Source organism: Sorex araneus, chromosome 2 (genome assembly GCF_027595985.1).
Source record: "Sorex araneus isolate mSorAra2 chromosome 2, mSorAra2.pri, whole genome shotgun sequence".
Taxonomy (NCBI): domain Eukaryota; kingdom Metazoa; phylum Chordata; class Mammalia; order Eulipotyphla; family Soricidae; genus Sorex; species Sorex araneus.
The window spans coordinates 244,687,079-244,710,163 of record NC_073303.1 but is presented as its reverse complement, the minus strand read 5'-3'; the positions used below and the strand labels follow the sequence as shown (position 1 = coordinate 244,710,163).

At 51.0% G+C, this 23,085-nt stretch overlaps 1 protein-coding gene across 1 annotated transcript; it reads right to left on the bottom strand.

Moving 5' to 3' along the window:
* Nucleotides 1-2,027: 2,027 nt before the first annotated feature.
* Nucleotides 2,028-20,104, bottom strand: LOC101544364 (zinc finger protein 555). The gene is made up of 4 exons (XM_055128381.1): nt 20,027-20,104; nt 17,916-18,042; nt 16,296-16,479; nt 2,028-14,673 (listed from the first exon to the last, which is right to left on the bottom strand). The coding sequence occupies exons 1-4, from the start codon at nt 20,027-20,029 to the stop codon at nt 12,951-12,953; spliced, it is 2,037 nt and encodes a 678-aa protein (XP_054984356.1). The 5' UTR covers nt 20,030-20,104; the 3' UTR covers nt 2,028-12,950.
* Between the last annotated feature and the right edge of the window lie 2,981 nt (nt 20,105-23,085).

Genomic DNA, 23,085 nt, shown 5'->3' with positions numbered 1-23,085 from the left:
AACCAATCGTCTGTTCTTGGGCACTTGGGTTGTTTCCAGATTCTGGTTATTGTGAACAGTGCTGCAGTGAACATATAGGTGCAGATGCCATTTCTACAGTGCTTTTTTGCATCCTCGGGATATATTCCCAGAAGTGGTATTGCGGGGTCATATGGAAGCTCAATTTCTAGTTTTTGAAGGAATATCCATATTGTTTTCCAGAAAGACTGGACCAGTCGGCATTCCCAGCAACAGTGAAGGAGCGTCCCTTTTTCCCCCACATCCACGCCAGCACTGGTTACTTTTGTTCTTTTGAATGTGTGCCAGTCTCTGGGTGTGAGATGATATCTCATCGTTGTTTTGATTTGCATCTCCCTGATGTTTAGCAATGTGGAGCATATTTTTGTGTGCCTTTTGGCCACTTATATTTCTTTTTTGAGGAAGTTTCTATTCATTTCTTCTCCCCATTTTTTGATGGGGTTGGAGGGGTTTTTTTCTTGTACAATTCTACTAGCGTCTTGTATATCCTGGATATTAATCCCTTATCAGATGGGTATTGGGTAAATATTCTTTCCCACTCTGTGGGCTCTCTCTATATTTTGCTAACTGTTTCTTTTGAAGTGCAGAAGCTTCTCAGTTTGATGTAGTCCCATTTGTTTATGTTTGTTTCCACTTGCTTGGTCAGTGGTGTTTCATCCTTAAAGATGCTTTTAGTTTCAGTGTCATGGAGGGTTCTGCCTACATTTTACTCCATGTACCTTATGGATTCATGTCTGATATTGAGGTCTTTAATACACTTTGATCTGACTTTGTGCCTGTACTGCCTCATTTTTTTCCTTTTTTTTTTAATTTAGTGAATCACTGTGAGGTACAGTTACAGACTTACAAACTTTTGTGCTTATGTTTCAGTCATACAATGCCCATCCCTCCACCAGTGCCCATTTTCCACCACCAATGGTCCCAGCATCCCTCCCACCACCCCACCCCATCCTCCCCACACCCCACCCCGCCTCTCTGTGTACTGCCTCATTCTTAATACAATCTTGGTTCTGTGTCATTTTGGGGTTCGGACTGTTGGTAAGAGCATAGCCTTTTGCAGGTAAAATGCATAGCCCTCTGTGTCTCCTTCACCTAGACTGCGCATATTCTGTTACTGTAGGCTTTGAGCACCTGCCAATTTGTATCTTGCCCTCTGTTATCTTTTTTTTTTTTTTTTTGCTTTTTTGGGTCACACCTGGCGATGCACAGGGTTTACTCCTGGTTCTGCACTCAGGAATAACCCCTGGCAGTGCTCAGGGGACCATATGGGATGCTGGGAATTGAACCCGGGTCGACCGCGTGCAAGGCAAACGCCCTACCCATTGTGCTATCGCTCCAGCCCCCCTCTGTTATCTTAATTGTGTCATTTTTACTGAAAAGTGCTGAACTGCAATAAATCATGTAATGTTGGCAAAAATCACCATTTCTTGTCCATTATGTCCAAAGGGACAGCCGCATGTGAGCCACCAGTGCTCCATGCCTAGGTGAACATGCTAATTGCATGTTTCTGTCATGCTTGCATCATCTGTGTGACAGTGTCTTTTGAAACCAGTAATTTGCATGTGAAAGAACACAGTTTTGTTATTTAATTGCAAAATACTTTATCAGCACATTGAATGACAGGGGGGTTATTTTTATTGTTTTTTTTGGTACTAGGAGTAGTGAAGCTTAAAAGTTACTAAAATCTCAAATAATTCAGTTTTTGCTTCACTCTTTTAGTGTTTACTTTTTGAAAAAAGTATGTTCAAGTAGACTTGGATTTCATGAGTCATAGGGAACTGTCATACTAAATGATACTGTCCAAATAAGCCCTTTCATCCTCTGAGCACCGCCAGGAGTAACCCCTGTGCATTGCCAGGTGTGACCCAAAAAAAAAAACTTTGAAAATTAATTTTTTTTGCAAGACCATAATTTTTAAAAAAAATGTTTTTATTGAGTCACTGTGAGATACAGAGTTACAAAGCTGATCATGGTCGGGTTTCAGTCATACCATGTTCCAACACCCATCCCTCCACCAGTGTACATTTCCCACCACCCAATATACCCAGTTTCCCTCCTGCCACCCTCCCCAGCCTGTCTCTATAGCAGATACTTTCCTTTTCTCTCTCTCTCTCTCTCTCTCCTTCCTTTTCCCCTGCTTCCTTCATCCCTCCTTCCCCCACCTTTTGGGCATTTGGGCATTATGGTTTGCAGTTAAGGTACAGAGAGGTTATGTTTGTTCTCTTACCTGTTTTCAGCATGCAGAAGAACAACATTTTACATGAAAGGTTTTGTCTCCTTTGTTTACATTCCTTTCTGGTCCACTATTCCAGATCTTGGGCATTTCTGATTTGCTATCTCCCCATCTTTGCTATATATATATTTTTTTTTTGATGGAGGAGGGGGCACACCTAGCTGTGCTCAGGGAACCCTATGTGGTCCTGGGGATCAAGCAGGGATGAACCACAGGCAAGGCAGTCTCCGAACCTGTTTACTTCCTCTCCGGTCCCCATTTCTGCATTTTTTAGTTACTAAAACTTTAAGGGGCCAGAGAGATGGTACGGGGATAGGGTGATTTTCTTGTGTGCGGCTGACCCAGACTCAATCCCTGAAATCCCATAAGGTCCCTCGAGCACTGCCAGGATTAATTTCTGAGTGCATAGCAGGAGTACAATCATGAGAATTGCTGGGTGTGGCCCCCAAACCTAAATAAGTAAATAAATAAAAATTTTTAGTTCCTCTTAATACATTTGATTCTGTTGGATACTATTTTTGTGTTCCTCCCCAAAACTGTGGAGGGGCCTGAGTGATAGTATAATGAGGAGGCATTTGCCTTGCATGCAGCAAGTGGTGTGAGATGGTATCTCATTGTTGTTTTGATTTGCATCTCCCTGATGTTAGTGATGTGGAGCATATTTTCATGTGCCTTTTGGCCATTTGTATTTCTTTTTTTTTGAGGAAGCTTCTGTTCATTTCTTCTCCCCATTTTTTGTTGGGGTTGGAAGATTTTTTTCTTGTACAATTCTACTAGTGTCTTGTATATCCTGGATATTAAACCCTTACCAGATGGTTATTGGGTAAATATTCTTTCCCGTCCTGTGGGCTCTCTGTATTTTGGTCATTGTTTCTTTTGAAGTGCAGAAGCTTCTTAGTTTGATGTTCAATCCCCAGCATCCCATATGGTCCCCTGAGCATCACCAGGAGTAATTCCTGATTGCAGATCCAGGGGTAACCCCTGAGCATCGCCATGTGTGACCCAAAAAGCCAAAAGAAAGAAAATGTTACTGTGGAAAGAAATTTTGCTTTTTTGTGGACCATACCTGACAGTGCTTCGGGGGTCACTCCTGCTGAGTCATTCCTCATCATTAAGGGATAGATGTGTGGAAATCTGTGGGCCTGCATTTCAGCAGAATTTTATGACATGAGGCTCGGCCCCTGGGAACCCAACATCACGCCCTGAACATTAATTCCAGCATCAGCAGCAAAGGCCACAGACCCTCTGCTTGCAGGTTGCCACAGAGCCTTGCATTTTCCTCTGGCTCCTTAGAGGCTACCAGGCCACTTCCTCAGCTTCTTGCTGGGAATTGCCTCACCCTGCAGGTCCCTACATCCCCAGCATTTCTAAAGACATAGTGACATGATTTCTGGGAAGTGTCAGCGCCTTGTTCCTCATAGCAGACACACATCCTGTTGAACCTACACACACACACACAAACACAATATCTCCCCTACCCCCCAGCCACAATGTTGGAAACTCACTTCCCAAGTTTCATTGAGGGAAGCTGCCCCTTATTTCTGGATTCTTCCATTATTGAAAGAGGCACTTAAGAATACACTGTCTCTGGGCCCTTTCTCTTACAACTTTTGGTGCCCTAAATTACACACCAGTCTTAATTCCAGTTTCTTTTTTATTTTGGTGCCAAGATGAAACCCATGTGCTATCATGCCAACCCCCATCCCCAACCCTACTTCCATTTTTATTGACTACCTGTTTCATTCCTTTATATGTTGGACAAATGAATTTGTTGTTTTTGCTAAGAGTAGTTTTCTAAGGGCCAGAAAGATAGAACAGCGGGAAGGGCGCTTGTCTTGCATGCAGCCAACCTGGGTTTGATCCCTAGCATCCCATAGAGTCCCCCAAGCACTGCCAGGAGTAATTCCTGAGTGCAGAGCCAGGAATAATTCCTGATACAGAGTCAGGAGTAACCCCTGAGCATCACCAAGTCACTGTATCACTGTCATCCCGTTGCTCATCGATTTGCTCAAGTGGGCACCAGTAACATCTCCATTGTGAGACTTGTTACTGTTTTTGGCATATCAAATATGCTATGGGTAGCTTGCCAGGCTCTGCCGTGTGGGCAAGATACTCTCGGTAGCTTGCCGGGCTCTCCAAGAGGGACAGAGGGATCGAACCCAGTTTGGCCGGGTGCAACGCCCTACCCGCTATGCTATGGCTCCAGCCCAACACATAAAGCTTTATAAAGAAACCAAATAGCTTTATGTGTTCAGCATTGCCAAGTATAACCCAAAAACCATCGGGGGAGAAGAAAGTTTTCTATTTTTTAGAAAACGTGTCACCTAGATTTACAAATGTCTCTGTGAGTGTTATCTATTATATTTAACAAGGAAAGTATATAAAGATAGCTCATTCTAGAGAACATATAACTGTTATTGTGTCAAGTTTATTCTGGTATTGAAGTACTAAAGATCATATCCTTTAGCAGTTTTGTCGCCAGTGTGTTTTCCTTTTACTCCTGTCTTCTCTTTTTAAATTCAAGTATCTTATTCCTGGGCCAGAGCAATAGTCCAGCAGGGAGGACACTTGCCTTGCATGCAACCAACCCAGGTTCGATCCCCGACAACCCACAGGGTCCCCTGAGCACTGCCAGAAGAAATCCCTGAATGCAAAGCCTGGAGTAAGCACTGAGCAATGCTGGGTGTGACCCAAAAACCAAAAACATTTTTTAAAAACTGTAAGTAAATGTCAAGTATCTCTTATTCCTAATAGTATAAACCTTATGTCAGGGATCTCCAAGCAGAGAGCAAGGTAGTGAGCCTCCATGCGGAAGTGGGAAGCCCATGTGGATCTCCCCGTGTGGGGGTGGATAATTGCATTATTTGGGAGGCAAATGCTTTTGTGGCTGAGATGAGGGTGAAAGGTAGCACCGGTTTGTAGGCCTAGCTGCATTGAGAGGACTTGACTCATTACTGGCAATGCTGCTTCTGCATATTCCTTTTATTCTTTTTTTTTTTCAGAGCAATAGGCAGAGTTTACTATTCCAGAAAAATTAATGCCATCATACACATTAAAAATATAGGAAGTTTGGGGCTGGAGCAATAATAGCACAGCGGGTAGGGCATTGCGTGCGGCCGACCCGTGTTCGAATCCCAGCATCCCATATGGTCCCCTGAGCACGGCCAGGGGTAATTCCTAAGTGCAGAGCCAGGAGTAACCCCTGTGCATTGCCAGGTGTGACCCAAAAAGAAAAAAAAAAAAATATATATATATATATATATAGGAAGTTCTGGGGCTGGAGCACAGTGGGCAGGGTGGTTGCCTTGCAAGCGACCGACCCAGGTTCAGGTTCGATTCCCAGCACCCCATATGGTCCCCCAAGCACTGCCAGGAGTAACTCCTGAGTGTATAAGCCAGGAGTAAGCCCTGTGCATCGCCGGGTGTGACCCAAAAAGCAAAAGCAAAATATATATATATATAGGAAGTTCCATGCAGACATGAAGCTTCTAATTCAGCCTTTGTGGCACCTGTTGAGAATTTATAAATACATTACATTTTATAGACCAAACTTCATCATTTGATACCATGATTTATATAGCTTCTCTGTATTTTACATATCTCGCCTCACTCACTTGATTAACAAACCCTTATCTGCACCATTTCCCATTATTGGAGGGAGGGTTAAAAAAAGACAATACAATGACTTGACTTTTTCTGCTTTATGAAAATAAATGAAGACATTTGTGCATACAGCTAATTTAAGGGAAAAAAAGGTTAAGGCTTACATACTTTAGTACTAGGACTACACATAATACAAAATTTAATCTCACAGTGACACCTCTAAAAAATTGAGCTACGTCCTTTTTTGTTTTTCTTTTTTATTTTCTTTTGTGTGTGTGTCTTTCGGTTTTTGGGTCACACCAGTGATGCTCAGGGGTTACTCCTGGCTCTGCACTCAGGAATTATTTCTAGCGATGCTTGGGAGACCATATGGGATGCCAGGGAACAAATCTAGGTCAGCTGTGTGCAAGGCATACGCCCTACCTACTATATTATTACTCTGACCCCATGTGCTTCGATTTTTTTTTTTTTTTGCTTTTTGGGCCACACCTGTGGCTCTCAGGGCTTACTGAGTGTACCCCCGACCCCCCCAGAAAAGTTAATAGGTACATAGAGAATTAACATGGGACCTGGGCCAAAGAGATAATACAGTTGGTAGGGTGCTTGACTTCCATACAGCTGAGCCGGGTCTGATATCCAGCATCTGATATGGTCCCCAGCACCAACAATAGTAATCCCTGAGTGCAGAGTAAGGAGTAAGACCTGAGCATTGCTGCGTATGGCACCCCCCCAAAAAATAAAATGGGACCAGAATGATAGTACAATGGGTAGGGCACTTGCCTCACATGTGGCCAACTCGGGTTTGATTTCCAGCACCCTATATTGTCCCCCAACCCCGCCAGGAGTGATCCCTAAGCGCAGAGCCAGGAGAAAGCCCTGAGCACTGTTGGGGTGGCTCAAGAAAACAAAAGAATGAATAGGTCCATTAAGAGCAAAGCATAGGGGCTGGAGCGATAGCCCAGCAGGGAGGGCGTTTGCCTTGCACGCGGCTCAACCTGGCTTCAATTCCCAGCATCCCATAAGGTCCCCCGAGCACCGCTAGGAGTGATTCCTGAGTGCAGAGCCAGGAGTAACCCCTGAGCACTGCTGGGAATGAGCCAAAAAGCAAAAAAAAAAAAAAAAAAAAAAAAGAGCAAAGTATAGCATTAAAGTCAGTCATTCATTTCTGGCCTAGGCACATTTGCAACCCTGATTACCTGAGTTAAACTCAGGCAACTTTACCCAGGGGACTATCCCAACCTGGAGGGGGTGGTTATTAAGGGGGAGGTTTCCCCGAAAATAATCATGTTCAGTGATGTTCTCTTGAGCTATTGCTGCCGGAAGTAAAATAAGCTAGTCTGTTTTTGTTCTCTAATGAAAGGTAATGAAATTATGGACACCAAGACAAAATCGCCCTTTCAGTGTGTGGATATGGGGCCTGGAGGTTGTACAGCAGTTAGAGGGTTTCATCCCCAGCACCACATGGCCGCTGAGCACTTGAGAGCTTTAGCACTGAGCACCTTGGCCCAACACAGCCCTGAGTATTGCTTGGGAGAACCCCTTCCCCCAGAGCATGGATATTGACAATGGTAGTGCAGAATGGGGGCTGGAGCAATAGCACAGCGGGTAGGGCATTTGCCTTGCACGCAGCCGACCCAGGTTCGATTCCTCCGTCCCTCTCCAAGAGCCCAGCAAGCTACCGAGAGTATCCCACTCACACAGCAGAGCCTGGCAAGCTACCAGGAGTGTTTGTTTTTTTTTTTTTTTTTTGCTTTTTGGGTCACACCCAGCGATGCTCGGGGGTTACTCCTGGCTTTGCACTCAGGAATTACTCCTGGCAGTGCTTGGGGGACCATATGGGATGCCGGGGATCGAACCAGGGTCTACCGCGTGCAAGGCAAATGCCCTACCCGCTGTGCTATCGCTCCGATCCCTCCAGTAGTGTTTTGATATGTCAAAAACAGTAACAACAAGTCTCACAATGGAGACGTTACTGGTGCCCGCTCGAGCAAATCGATGAAAAATGGGATGACAGTACAACAGTGCTACAGTGCAGAATGGGGTTTCTGAGGCGGCATAAATCCAGGTGGGATATAGGACGTGGTACATCCGGATTCCTCAGGGTTGCTAACTTCCATCCATAGCGGGGAGGCCTGGCCTGCGGTTGGTTGTCAGAGGCATGTTCAAACTCGAAGGACCACCAGGGTGGGGAATGCCATCAATCTCATCTCTAGATTTATACCAATAGTCTGAAGATTAATCCGATGTTCCAAGTCACCGTTCCAACACAAAAGCCGAATCATCCCCACACAATAACTGAATCCTTTCTGATCATTGATGCAGAAAACACTTCCAAGCCATCTGGGATTTTTGCCCGTTCATTCCCTTGGTGACCAGTGCCCCCTGTCACTGCCAGAACTTGACATTCTCCTGCAAACGTTCACCAGAAGAGAGCACTTCCTGTGGCCGCCCACCGTTGTCATGGCCTCACGTCAAAGGACACGTCCTTCCAGAGGGTGGCGCCCTCTGTACTGATAACCCAGCTACTACGCCAGTTGGCCCCAAGAATTTAGACCTCACAGATCACACATCTACCGTGACTGCCCTGGCCCGACCTAGGTGGTGTCCTGGACTTCTTGTCCCCTTCTGGCCACATAGAGAGATCTGCTAGCAACCAGATGAGCCCATTTCAGGGTTCTGATCCATTGTGGCACAGGGCCGTGCCTGGTCACTTGCTCCAACTAGGAGCTTGGGGAAGCACGTGCAATGGGGACTCCTCAGTTTCCAATCAAGGTGCAGGTCTCACCACGCCGCCCAATCAGAAAGAGGACGGGGCCTCGGTTCTGACTCCGCCCCCTGTCAGCCCCCTTCTGTGCGGGTCCCTGTCACTTGTGTGCCTTCGAGGACCCTGTGGCAGGACGGGACTGAGAGGCAGTTGATCCGCAGCTGGAAGGGGCCGTGTTTGGTGCGAGTCCTGCATTTTGGAAGCGGTTCTCAACTCCAATCTGGAGGGCAGAGGTGGTCAGGGAAAAGGAGTAACTTGTCATTGTGCAACAGGTGAAACTGGGAGCTCACATTTGGGGCTGTGGGGGGCCAGGGAGTGGGGAGCTGGGGCTGCAGAGACCAGCCTCCCAGTCGCGGGCTCCAGCATGCCTGCCCCCCTCCACTCCTCCCCGGGAGGAGTCTGCAGAAGTCACTCCTGGCAGTGCTCCAGCCCCTTTATCAGTTGCTCTAGTCTTGTTCTTCAAGCTTGAAACATATCTCTCGCTTGCTTGTCTCTGCTTTATGCTTATTTCCTCTCTCTGTCTCTGTCTCTGATCTCTCATCTCTGCCTCTCGTCTCTCTCTCTCCCCACCCCTCTTCGGCCACACCCAGCAAAAGCTCAGAAATTACTCCTGGTGGTGCTCAGGGGACCTTATGGGATCCGGGGATCAAACCTGAGTCAGCCGTGTGAATCACCCTACCAGCTGTACTATTGCTCCGGGCCCTCTCTCTCTCTCTCTCTTTTTTTTTATTTTGTTTTTAGGCCATACCCAGCGGTGCTCGGATACTCAGGGATCACCCCTGGTGGGCTCAGGATGCTAGGGATGGAACCCAGGTCAGCAGTGTGCAAGGCCAAGTGCCCTCCCTGCTGTACCTCCCCTGCGGCCCCAGCCTGTGTTGGGCTTGAACTATATTTCCCCTCTTTGTCTCACATCTTTCTAAGCAATAGCCCTGTTGGGTGGGCCCAGGGGGCTCTGAGCCAAAGAGCACCTTGGAATCGCTAGTGAGAACCTGCAGACGGGGCTCTTGAAGCCACCAGCAATGTTTTCAACCCGTTGGAATTTCTGGAACTTGCACAGAAGCTCCAAGCTGGCAACAGCAGGCCCTGGTGCCAGCCAATCCCTGTCTGGCAGAGACAGAACCTGCTACCCAGAATAGACTGAGTTGCTCAAGCTACTCCCACATCCCACTCCACCCCCCTCCCCCACAGCAAGTTGCCCTCTAAGATGCCCGTGCAGGCCGGAGAGACAGTACAGTGGGTTGGGAGCTTTCCTTGCACACCGCCAACCTGGGTTCCATCCCTAACATCCCATAGGGCCCCCTGATATATGAGTGCAGAGCAGGAGTAACCCCTGAGCATTGTCGGACGTGCTCCCCCCTCAAAAAAAGATAAATTCCTTCCTTCGATTAAAAAAATTTTTTAAGGGGCTGGAGAGATAGCACAGCGGGTAGGGCGTTTGCCTTGCACGCGGCCGACCCGGGTTCTAATCCCAGCATCCCATATGGTCCCCTGAGCATGGCCAGGGGTAATTCCTGAGTGCAGAGCCAGGAGTAACCCCTGTGCATCGCCGGGTGTGACCCAAAAAGCAAAAAAAAAAAAAAAAAAAAAAAATTTTAATAAAAAGTTTAAACAAGGATACCCATTCAGCCATACATCGGGTGCAACTTCACTGGCCTCTTTAGAGACCCTTGAACCTCACCAGGAGCACCCCAATAAGCCTGCTTTGGGTTTATTTGGGATTTGGGGGGTGTTTATTTGGGGAGAGCCACTCCCAGTGATGTTCAGAGGTTACTCCTGACTTTGCATTCAGGAATTACTCCTGGAAGTGCTTGGGAGACCCTAGGGGATGCCAGGGATCGAACCCAGGTCAACCACTTGCAAGGCAAACACACCTCCTCACTGTCCTGTCTCTCCAGCCCCGTGCCCATTCTCTTGTTAGAGAACATCCTTTGAGTTCATGCTTCCCATTGTAATGAGGTTTATTCTCATCTAACTCCTTATTTAGGATCAAATAATTTTATCACTGAAGGCAGAATATTCAGAAACATCAAAATTCTTTTTTGTTAGATGAGTTATTTAAAAATCTCATCTTACACATTTAGGAAAAACCAGAATTCTAGATAATTGTGTCTAGCTTGATGGCACACAACTCTTTTGGATTTGGGTTTCCCCAGCGACCCATAGGGCCCCCTGAGCATCACCAGGAGTAATCCTTGAGCACAGAGTCAGGGGTAAGCCCCGAGCACTGCCAGGTCTGGCCCGAGACAAAACAAAAAACAAAAATGAAGCCAGAGGGGTAGGAGAGAGGATAGTGGGAAGGGCACTTGGTCTGTATGTGCCTGGCCCAGGTTTGATCCCCAGCACCCCATCTGGTCTCTTGAGCACCACCAAGTGTGATCCCTGAGCACTGAGTCAGGAGTAACCCCTGAGAACAGCAGAGGGGGGGCGTTGGCAAAAAAAAAAAAAAAACAAAGATAGCACAGGGGAGCTTTATTCTTCAGTACTTTACGAGGTGGCAAGTGGGAGACTAGTCCTCGTATCAGGAGCCCCACCAGACACAGGCAGGGGGACATGACACCGAAGGGGAGAAGGGAAGGGGGCATAATTTGGACATGTTTGGGTGAGTGATTCAGGAGCCCTGGGAAGGGGGCGCCAAAGGGCCTCAGGGCCCAAGGAAGTTAGCGCTTCAGGGATCGTCCTGTCTGTGGCCAGCAGTTGGACAGATCTATGGACACGGAAAGCCAGAATGACTTAAAGCTCTAACTGACTTGAAGTGCGCTTTATTTTTGTTTCAATTTGATTTTGGTTTTGGGACCACGCCCGGTGATGCTCAGGGCTTACTCCTGATTCTGCACTTGGGGATTACTGCTGGCAGTGCTCAGGAGACTCTACAGGACAAGGGGATCGAACCCGGATTGGCTGTGTGCAAGGCAACTGCTCTCCCTGCTGGACTGTCGCTCCACTTCAGCCCCTGAAATGTTCTCTCAGGGGCCGGAGCGATAGTCCATCAAGGAGGGCACTTGCCCTGCACATAGTCAGCCTGGATTTGATCCCCGGCATCCCGATAGCACAGCGAGTAGGGCATTTGCCTTGCACGCAGCCGACCCCAGTTCTATTTCTCTGCCCCTCTCAGAGAGCCCAGCAAGCTACCAAGAATATCTTGCCCGCACGGTAGCCTGGCAAGCTACTCGTGGCATATTCGATATGCCAGAAACAGTAACAAGTCTCACAATGCTGACGTTACTGGTGCCCGCTTGAGCAAATTGATGAGCAACGGGATGACAGTGATACAGTGATCCCATAGGGTCCCCCAAGCCTGCCAGGAGTGATCTGTGAGTTCAGAGCCAGGAGTCAGCCCTGAGCACTGCTGGGAATGGCCAAAATAAAAGGAAAAGAAATTAAAAGTCAGAGAAATAGTGTAAGGGTTAAGCCTCCTGCCTTGCCTGCAGCAATACCCAGACTGATCCCCAGTATTTATATTGTCCCCCAATGACCCCTGCCAGAAATGACCCCTCAGCATAGAGCCAAGAGTCATGCCCTTGGCTTAACCAAAACACTGTTGGCTACAGCCCCCAAACTCCAAAAGTTAAGTTTCCAAACTAACTTAAGGAAAAAAAAAATTTTGTTTGTTTTTTTTGGTCATTGGGCCACACGCATGATGCTCAGGGGTCAGTCCTGCTTAAAAAGAATCACTCCTGGGGCTGGAGCGATAGCACAGTGGGTAGGGCATTTGCCTTGCACACGGCCCACCCAGGTTCGAATCCCAGCATCCCATATGGTCCCCTGAGCACCGCCAGGAGTAATTCCTGAGTGCAGAGCCAGGAGTAACCCCTGTGCATCGCCGGGTGTGACCCAAAAAGAAAAAAAAAAAATCACTCCTGGTGGGCTCTGGAGCAGGGACGGGGTCGGGGTACAACACACAGACCTGACAGGATGCTGCAAATCGAACCCAGGTTGGTTGCATGCAAGGCAAATGCTCCACCCACTGTTCTGTCTCTCTGTTTCCAAGAAAATGTCTTACATTAAAAAAAAAAATTAAACATGTCCAGTCACCCATGAATTGTCCAACAATCTGGAAATGAAACTTTTATTGCCTAAGAACCTAAGAGAGAAAAAAAATCTACATACAACTGCGACGTGTGTGCTCTATAGCTACAAGTGCTCAGAGAGCTGTGTGGCCCCGAAAATTCTATTTGCCAAAGCACTGCCAAGGCCTTCCTCTGTGGGTGGCCTTCGATGCTGGGGGGACTCAGAGAGTCAAGGCCAGATCTACAGCCCTGAGGCGCTTTGCTCCCGGCACAGATACTCTGCGCCTCTGAGCAGGGCAGGCTCCCCATGACGTGTGCGGGAGGGTCATTCCATTTCTGCTTTTTTGTTTTGTTTTATTGGGGGGGCGCCACTCGTGGCGATGCTCAGGGCTGACTCCTTAGGGCTCTGCGCCCAGGAATTACTCCTGGCGGTGCTCGGGGGACCCAAAGGGCTGCCGGGGATCGAACCCAGGTCGGCCACGTGCCAGGCCGGCGCTCTCCCGGCTGTGCTCCCGCCCCCGGGGTGTGGCTCTGGCGCGTGCGTTTTCGCGTGCCTCCGCAGGGACGAGGAGCAGCTGAAGGCTTTGTCGCACTGCCCGCAGGGGTAGGGCCTCTCGCCGGTGTGCAGGCGCATGTGGACGGGGAGCGAGGACGGCCACTTGAAGACCTTGCCGCACTCCTGGCACTCGGAGGGCTTCTCGGCGGTGGCAGCGGCGGTGGCAGTGGCAGCGGGCGCCCTCGCGCGCTGCGGGAGCAGCTCGGGCCAGAGGAACGCCTGGCCGCACTGCTGACACGCCTGGGGCCTGTCCACCGTGGGCCCCTTCAGGTGCTTCTGCAAGGCCCCGTGGCCGCGGCAGCCCGGCCCGCAGAGCGGACACTCGTAAGGACGCTCCCCGGGCTGCGGCCTCCCGTGGTCCTGGCGGAAGGCGCCCTCCAGCAGCTCCCACGCGGGGGGCTGCTCCCCGGCGGCGCGGGGCTGCAGGTGTCTCCGCAGGGAGAGGGGCCAGCCGAGGGGCTGCCCACACGGGGTGGCCACCTGAGGCTGCTCCCCCGGGGCCGCCACCGCGGCGGCGGCGGCAGCGGGGCCGAGGAAGGCGGCCACGGGCGGGCTGACGGCCGTCCCGCACCGGTGGCACGCGTAGGGCTTCTGCGCGGCGACGACGACGACGTCGTCGTCGTCCTCCTCCTCGTGGGTGCGCTCGTGCCTGCGGAACGACTGCAGGTGGACGAACGTCTTGCCGCAGTGGCCGCACGCGTAGGGCTTCTCCCCCGTGTGGATGCGCTGGTGGCGGCGGAACGACTGCAGGTAGATGAAGGTCTTGCCACAGTGCTCGCAGGCGTGGGGCGTCCGGCCGGTGTGGGCCATGCGGTGGCGGCGGAAGGCGGCGGGGAAGCTGAAGGCCTCGCCGCACTCCTGGCACGCGTAGGGCTTCTCGCCGGTGTGGGTGACACGGTGGCGGCGGAAGGTGGACGAGTAGCTGAAGGCCTCGCCGCACTCCTGGCAGCGGTACGGCTTCTCGCCCGTGTGGATGATGCGGTGGCGGCGGAAGGTGGACGAGTAGCCGAAGGCCTTCCCGCACTGCGGACACTCGTAGGGCTTCTCGCCCGTGTGGGTCCGCGCGTGGCTGCTCAGGCTGGACATGTCGATGAAGCCCTTCCCGCACTGCGGGCAGGCGAAGGGCTTCTCGGCCGTGTGGATCTTCCGATGGCGGTTCAGGGACGACGTGTGCGGGAAGGTGCGGCCGCAGGTGACGCACGCGTAGGGCCGCTCGCCCCTGTGGATGCGCAGGTGCCGGCGCAGGACCGACGGGCAGCTGCAGCCCAGCCCGCACTCCGGGCACCGGTGAAGTCGGCGGACCCGGCGGCCCGGGGCGTCGCTCGGGGGCAGCGGCGGATGCACGGAGTCGGTCCCGTGCACGCCGGCGGCATCGTCATCGTGTTTGAGAACGGTGAGCGTTTTCTGGTAGGTGTGGAAGTCTAGAATCTGGCCGAGGCCCTGCTCGACACACAGATCCTTCACCTCAGGGAAGCTTTGCGCCCAGTGATTGCTGTTCAAAATAAGAGTGTGGTTATCTGTGGTTTTAATAACAAGACTTTTTTTTTTTTTAGTGGGGCCGGAGGGGCGACCCGGGTTCAATCCCCAGCATCCTATAGGGTCCCCAGAACACCGCCAGGAGTGATTCCTGAGTGCAGAGCCAGGAGTAACCCCTGAGTACTGCTGGGTGTGACCCAAAACAAAACGAGCAAACAAAAACAGAGAATGAAATGAATGCCACAAAAGGGACTTTGATCACAGCCATTATGAAAACTGGACTTCATAAATGGGGGTTTTCTTCCTGTTTCCAACTGCATTATGTTTCCAACACTAGGTCACATTTCAAGAAAACCATTGTGAAAAAATCTCTGAGGGGGCTGGAGCGACAGCGCAGCAGGTAGGGCATTTGCCTTGCACGCAGCCAACACGAGTTCAATTCCCAGCATCCCATATGGTCCCCTGAGCACCGCCAGGAGTAACTCCTGAGTGCAGAGCCAAGAGTAACCCCTGTACATCACCGGGTGACCCAAAAAGAAAAAAAAAAATCTCTTTGAGTGCACAAATTTGTTGTCGGCTTATGTGGATTTTTTTCATTTGCCTTCAGCATTTCATTTGTCTTTGTTTTTCTTTTTCAATTTATTTATGTTTTCCAGTTTTCCCCTTACCCTTTATATAAACACTGGTTTGCAAAGTTGTTCATGATGATTTGTTACAAGCATTCAACATTCCAACACCAATCCCACCACCGTTACACCTTCCCTCCACCACTGTCTCAAATTTTCCCAGCCACCCATTAAGCCTGCCCCATAGCACTGCTTGCTTTGTAAGCTTGGTGACATGTAACATTCTTTCAGGGAATAGCACTTTCTTTTCTCCTTTTTTTTTTTTTGCTTTTTTGTAAAACTGTAAATGGTTGGGGTCCAGAGACACCTCTGTAGAAAACTAATCCTTTTTTTTTTATTTTTTGGGTCACACCCAGGCAATGCTCAGGGGTTCCTCCTGGCTCTGAACTAAAGAATTAACTCCAGGTGGTGCTTAGGAGACCATATGGGATGCCGGGGATTGAACTCATGTCAGCTGTGTGCCAGGCAAACACCCTCCCCGCTATCCTATAGCTCTGGCCCCTCTTCTATTTATCTTTTTTTTTTTTTTTGAAGTAAATAGATTTTATGTAGAGGTTTCTGAGGGAAGGAGGAAGGGATAAGTGGAAAAGAAAAAACAGTAGGAGTAACGCGCTCAAGAAAGAACGTGGGCTTCTCCAAGGGTGGAGGAAGCTCTACACACATCCTAGCACTGGACACGAAAGCATGAAAGTACACATCTCAAGGGGGGAGATGCAGGCGACACATGTGCTCGGGCACCACATGTGCTCAGCCACGTGGGCACAAGCAGCACATGGGCTCAGGCAGCATATGCGCCTCTTCTATTTATCTTTTTGTTTGTTTGGGGGCCACACCCAAGAGATGCTCAGGGGTTCCTCCTCGCTCTGCACTCAGGGATCATTTCTGGTGGTGCTCAGGGGACCATATGGAATGCCAGGGATCGAACCCGTGTCAGCTGCGTGTTAGGCAGGTGCCCTTTCCACTGCCCTATCACCCTGGTCCCAGAATACTACTTTCTTGTGATGCAACTCACCTGGAATGCCAGGTCTCTGTTGTGTGATAATCTTCTTCACTGTTATCTTTTCCACAAGTTTTTCCAAAACCTGGAGCCCAGGAGTTGTCTCTGCTCCACTCTGCTGTTTCACATTCCTTGGTGCTTTCATCCTCATAAATATCTTGCTGAGAAACAGTCCCACCAGCAAAGCTAGGAACATCATCTGAAAGCAAAAAGGAGATTTTTTAAAACAGGACAAGAGGACCGGAGCTGGGGCTGAAGCAATAGCACAGCGGGTAGGGCATTTGCCTTGCACAAGGCTGACCCAGGTTCGATTCCCAGCATCCCATAGGGTCCCCTGAGTACTGCCACGGGTGATTCCTGAGTGCAGACCCAGGAGTAACACCTGAGCATCACTGGGTGTGACCAAAAAAAGGCAAAAAAAAAAAAAAAAAAAAAAGGACTAGAGCTATGTACTACCAATAGTACAACAGGTAAGGCATTTGCCTTGCACGCGGCCGACCCGGGTTCGATCCCCAGCATCCCATAAGGTCCCCCGAACACTAACCGATGTAATTCCTGAGTGCAGAGCCAGGAGGAACCCCTGTGCATCACTGGGTGTGACCCAAAAAGCAAAAAAAAATCAATAAAATTTTTTAATAAAATTAATAAAAATAAAAACAGGACAGGAAGGTGCCTGTGGGTCCGATTAACCAAGGAGCTAGGCCAGAGCAATATAGTACAGCAGGGAGGGCATTAGCCTTGCACGCAGCCAACCTGGATTTGTCCCTGGCATCCCATAGGGTTCCCCCAAGGACTGCCAAGGAGTAATTCCTTAGTGCAGAGCCAGGAGTAAGCCCTGAGCCTCACCAGGTGTGGCCCAAAAATAAAAACAAATAAAAAGTTAAAAAGCTCCTTTAATGCTTCTTGTAAAATTGGTTTCAAGACTCAGAATGAGTAAGACTATATGTGCTTTACAAATCATTGCATTTTCTCCCCAAATTCCAACACTGGGGGCCATACAACAGGTAAGCTGCATGCTTTGAATGCAACTGACCCAGGTTCTGTTGCTGGCACCCCTCAGTGCCCCCCCAAGCACAGCCAGGAGTGATCCCAGAGCTCAAAGCCAGAAGTCAGCCCTGAGCATCGCTGGAGGTGTGACCCAAAAACAAATAAAACACAGCATACTCAGGGCCAGAGCGATAGTACACTGGGAAGGGCATTTGCCTTGCACAACGTAGCCAGCCTGGGTTTGATCCCATAGGATCCCCGAGCACCGCCAGGGAGTGATCCCTGATCACAGAGCCAAGAGTAAGCCCTGAGTGTGGCCAGGTGTAGCCCAAAAAAGCAAAAAATGAACAAACAAAAAAAAGCACACTCAAATATTATTGGCAGGGGCTGGAGCCATAGCACAGCGGGGAGGGTGTTTGCCTTGCACATGCCGACCCAGGTTCGATTCCCAGCATCGCATAGGGTCCCCTGAGCATCACCAGGAGTAATTTCTGAGTGCAGAGCCAGGAGGAACCACTGTGCATTGCCGGGTGTGACCCAAAAAGAAAAAATATATATACTATTGGCATACTGGGTGCCAGAAGATTCCTGCTCAATGCCAGCCTTGGCACAGCGCAATGTGTCAGGCAGAATAGGGGCAGCTCTTACCCATGGACGCCAGGTGCCCACAGATGTCCAGCATCACCGCTCTGTAGAGCTCCTTCTGGGAAGAATCCAGCAGAACCCACTCCTCCGGGGAGAAGGTGACAGCCACATCCTCAAAGACCACCAGGTCCTGAAACGCCCAATGAATAAATAAATAAGCAGGAGTGGAGGGGTGAGATTGCAAACCGTGAGCAACACCCAGCAGGAAGTTGAAACAACCTGAAAAGGGGCCGGAGCCGTAGGACAACAGGGAGGATGCTTGCCTTGCACCTGGCCAACCCAGGTTCAAATGCCCACATCCCCTAGGGGTCCCCTGAGCCCTGCCAGGGGTGATCCCTGAGCGCAGACCCACAAGTGAGCCCTGAGCATCGCCGAGTATGGCCCACAAACAAACAAAAAAATCTGGCCTCTGATTCTTTTTGTCTGGGTGAGAGGGACCATATCTGGCTAAGGTCAGGAGTTAGTTACTCCTGGCTCTGCACTCAGGAAATCACTCCTGGGGAAATCGGGGGACCCTCTGGGGTGCCAGAGGTGGAACCTAGGTCTGCTGCATGCAAGGCAAGTGCCCTCCCCCCTGTACTATTTCTCTGGCCCCCCCCCCACCCCTGGGCCTTTGGGTCTCTGTCCTCTCTCATGGCCCCTAAATGAAGCAGTGACTCCCTTTAACTTACTGATACTCCTGAACTGTGATGCATGAGGTCCCGCTCGTCTATTTCTGTTTGTGGGCCATACACAGAGATGCACAGTTACTCCTGGCTGTGCGCTCAGGAATTACTCCTGGTGGTGCCCAGGGAATTCTATGGGATGGCAGGGATCAAACCTGGGTTCACTGCATACAAGGCAAATGCCTGTATGGGTTGTTTTTGTTTTTGCTTTGTTTTTGCCTTGCACTCCGCTGACCGGGGTTCAATCCCTGGCACCATATAAAGTCCCCGGAATGATCCCTGAGTGTAGAGTCAGGAGTAAGCCCGGAGCACAACTGTGTGTAGCCAAAAAATATATATATATATATATACTGCTCCCTTTAATCCCCAAACCAGCATCTTTTTGTTGTTGTTGTTAAGATTTGGCAAATATTACAGCAGAAAGGGCATTTGCCTTGCATGCGCCAACTGAGTTCAATCCCTGGAACCCCATATGGTCCCCGGAGCAATGCCATGAATGATTCCTGAGTGCACAGCCAGGAGTAAACCCTGAGCACCACCAGGTGTGCCCCCCAAAAAAACAAACAAAAGATTTGGCAAATACTAATTTTAAAAAAACTCAAGGAAGCATAAATGTCTCCAACCATTTGAAGAACAAGTTGCTGGATTTGCACGCAACCCATCCCAGTTTGGTCCCCAGCCTCACTCCCAAGTCCCTCCAGCAGTGACCCCCTGGTCACTGAGTCAGGATTCAGCCCTCAGCACCTGCAGGTGTGACCCCCCCAAAAAAAGGAAAAAAAAACTAGCCCAAACCGATGCCGATTAGCTGTGAGAGGTTCGGGGCTTTTTCTTCCCCATTTTGCAGAAAGATCCCTTTAGGAAGAATTCCTCTTATGTCTCTAGGAATTCGAGGGGCCCCTGTTCAGGACCAACCCAGTGAGGGCGCTCCGGGCCAGAATGAGGCCATCAGGCCTGGATGAGGCAGATGAGGGGCAGCCAAGCCCGCAGGAGCGACCCGCTCCCCGAACAAAGGACTCGGGCCGCGGTCCCCGCGTGTCCCCTTATCCCCGGCCCCCGCGGCTTTGCAGGCTGCGGCCCCAGCGCGCTGCAGGGCGCTCCCATCCCTTAGGCTCCCCTTTCTCCTGCACTGTGGGAACCCCGGGGTGCAAGGAGTCACTCCTGACTGCACCCCTCCAGCCCCAATCCCCAACATCCCTGCAGGGAGTGACAAGCCGGGGACCGGGGGCGTGACCCTTGCAGGTGGGGCAGCCGGTGGCGGATCCTCGGAGGGCAGCGGCGAACATCTGGGTCCCCCCTTCCCGCGCCAAGGTGATGCTGAGAGCCGGGGCATGCCCCGATCGTGCAGACCCAGGTCAGGACCCCCCTGAGAAACCCCCGCCCCCACCGTCCCAAAGCGAACAGGGCAGACCCCAGGGGACCCTCCAGCCATTCAGGGCTCAGAGCACTCACCATCTCTGGTCTCGCCGTGGTTTATTTTCGCGGGCGCCCACCCACCGATCTGAGTAGCTGAGACAACGGGACTACCCCCCCACCCCCCCAACACCTGAGGCTGCAAAGCGGCCGACGCGCGCTGGAGACTTGCCCCGCGAGAGCTGGGTCCACGCGAGTTTCCCCGCGACGTCCCTGCCCCGCTGATTGGTCGAAACCCTTAACCCCGCCCCCGAAGAGTCATGGATTGGATAGTGCTCGAGGCTGATTTGAGTGTCGCGCGTCGGGCGCCTCTGATTGGGCAGTTTACGCAGATGCACCGCCCCTGTATAATTGGCAGCCGGCGGGGACAGCCACGCCGGGCGGAAGTGCGGGTTTTTGGCTTCAGTCGGACTTAGACCTGTCTGTTCCTGCCCTCACTCCCTCGCCGGCGTCCAGGGCTCGGAGCCCACCAGGGTCGCACCTGGACTGCCTTAGTCCCGCTCCTGGATGAGGCAGGTCAGACTCATTTTCCTCCCGGAGCTCCTCCGGCCGAGACAAGAGCCAGGACAGGGCAGGAGACGATGGGACCTGGACAGTGTCTGACCTCTGGGGTTAATTAAGGGTCGGCTAGGTCCTGGTCGCAGTGCACCTGTGCCCTTTTCACAAAAGCTTGATAGGACAATAGGGAAGGGGTCCTTGCCTTCAGGCGGCTAACCCGGGGTCCATACGGTACTTACTCATCCCCACCTGGAGTGATCCCCGCCAGAGTCCGAAGTAAGCCCTGAGCACTGCTGGGTGTCACACGTGGCCCCCACATCCCCCGCACTGTCACCCCGTTGCTCATCAATTTGCTCGAGCGGGCACCAGTAACGTCTCCATTGTGAGACTTGTTACTGTTTTTGGCATATCTAATACGCCACGGGTAGCTTGCCAGGCTCTGCCAAGTGGGCGATACTCTCGGTAGCTTGCCGGGCTCGCGGAGACGGAGGAATTGAATCCCGGCCGTCACCCGCACATTTTTTTTTCTTTTTGGGTCACACCCATCAGTGCACAGGGGTTACTCCTGGCTCTGCACTCAGAAATGACTCCTGGCGGTGCTGGGGGACCATATGGGATGCTGGGAATCAAACCCGGGTGGGCCGCATGCAAGGCAAACACCCTACCCGCTGTGCTATCGCTCCAGCTCCCCCACACATTTTTTTTTAAATGATGAATTCTTTATTTTTTATTTTTATTTTTGGGTCACACCTGGTGATGCACAGGTGTTATTCCTGGTTCATGCACTCAGGAATTACTCCTGGCAGTGCTCAGGGGGCCATATGGGACGCTGGGAATCGAACCTGGGTCAGCCACGAGCAAGGCAAATGCCCTACCCGCTGTGCTATCGCTCCAGCCCCTCCCCAGCACTTTAAAAAAGTCATTTGCTCAATGATTTTATAAACCTCTGAAAAATAAAATATTAAGGCTGTGCTGGGGGAGGCCCTGAGTTTCATCTACCACATGCCCCCCCACTCTCAAGGATCACCAGTGGAAAAAAAAAAAGCATCACCAGTTGGGGGGTTCACAAATGCCCACTAATTTTAGAAATCAAATATTTTGACAGGGCAGGAGCGGCAGTACAGCGGGTAGGGCACTTTCCTTGCATGCCACAGACCCGGGGTTTGATCCCTCACATTCCATATGGTCCCCCGAGCACCACCAGTAGTAATCCCTGAGCATTGCCAGGTGTGGCCCAGAAACCAAGAGAAAAAATAAATATTTTGAGATTCTTTGGGGAGTTGGACCTCACCCTGCAGTGCTCGGGGTCTCTCCTTGGCTCTGCATGTCTTAAGTATCACATGCAGTACAGGGGACCAGCTGGGGTCAGCCTGCTCACAAGCCAACTGCCTCATCCCCCTGGACTACCTCTCTGACTCTTAAAATGCTCTTAAGAACTTAGAGCAACAGAACAGAGACCAGGGTGTTAGCCTTGCACCCCATAGGGTCCCCAGAGCCTGCCAGGAGTGATCTCTGAGCACAGAGCTAGGAGTAAGTCCTGAGCACTGCCAGGTATGGCCCAAAAACTGAATTAAAATCTCGAAAAGCTATAAATAAATCATCTGAACACTGGCTCCTGGTGTGGCTGCTCCTCTGTGCTTGCCGTGGTGTGCACAGGCCAGAGCAGGATCCAAGAACAGGTGTGCACAAGGACCAGCGTTCTGGCACCACATCACACCCCCAGCACCATGGGGGTCAAGCAGCCCCGCGTTGGTAGGTCCAAGCACTGAGCCACCCGACCCGGTTGGTTGAATGTGCTGGGAGTGAACCTGAGTTCCCAGGGTTCTGCCCCAGGGAGCAGGGGGAGGGGAGACGGAGGGAGTTAGGGAGGTGGGAGGCAGAGAGGTAGAAGGGAAACAGAGGGAAGAGGAGGGAAAAGAAACAAAGGCTGGTTTTACACCACCCTTCTTGGCCACAAGAGGGCATCACATTCCGTGATGACAGCAGGTCGTGTTTGAAGACCAGAGCCAATTCTTCAAACGTGGTACCTCAGGGTGCCAATTCCTTCGCCCCTCCACAGCCTCCCATCCTGTCCCAAAGCCTCAGGTCTGCCGGTCTGCAAAGCTCAGTGGGGAATCACAGGCAAATGAGAAACGGGCTTTGCTGCCTTCCCACCTGCGTCTCTTAAACACCCCCACGCACACTTCAAAAAGCTGGGTGTGGTATGGGTCAACAGGCCCTGGATGAGGTGCAATCCCTAATTCCAGGCATGGGGACACGTCTCCTGTGTGCTAAAGGGACCGTGCAGGTGGGATGTGGGGAGGCCCCAGGCTGAAGAGTCCAGAGTTCCAGGGCCCAGCCTTGATTTTGAACTTTCAGGGCCAGAGCAACAGTACAGTGTGGAGGGCACTTTGCCTTGCACATGGCAGACTGGGGTTCGACCCAAGCTCTGCCAGTAGTTTCTGAGTAGAGTCAAGAGTAACCCACGAGCATCACTAGGTGTGGCCCAGGGGCAAAAAAAAAAAAAAAAAGCCATTGCCTTTCAGGGCTGCACTAAAGAATCACTCGGGTGATTTTTTTTCCCCTGGTTTTGTTTTGGGGGGACCTGGGAGGGGACGCCA

Excerpts from the sequence above, each read along its gene's own strand:
- LOC101544364 (XM_055128381.1), bottom strand. Across the intron at positions 16,480-17,915 it reads TGGGCACCTGGCGTCCATGG|ATGATGTTCCTAGCTTTGCT; the intron begins GTAAGAGCTGCC and ends TTTTGCTTTCAG. Across the intron at positions 14,674-16,295 it reads ACAGAGACCTGGCATTCCAG|CAATCACTGGGCGCAAAGCT; the intron begins GTGAGTTGCATC and ends TATTTTGAACAG.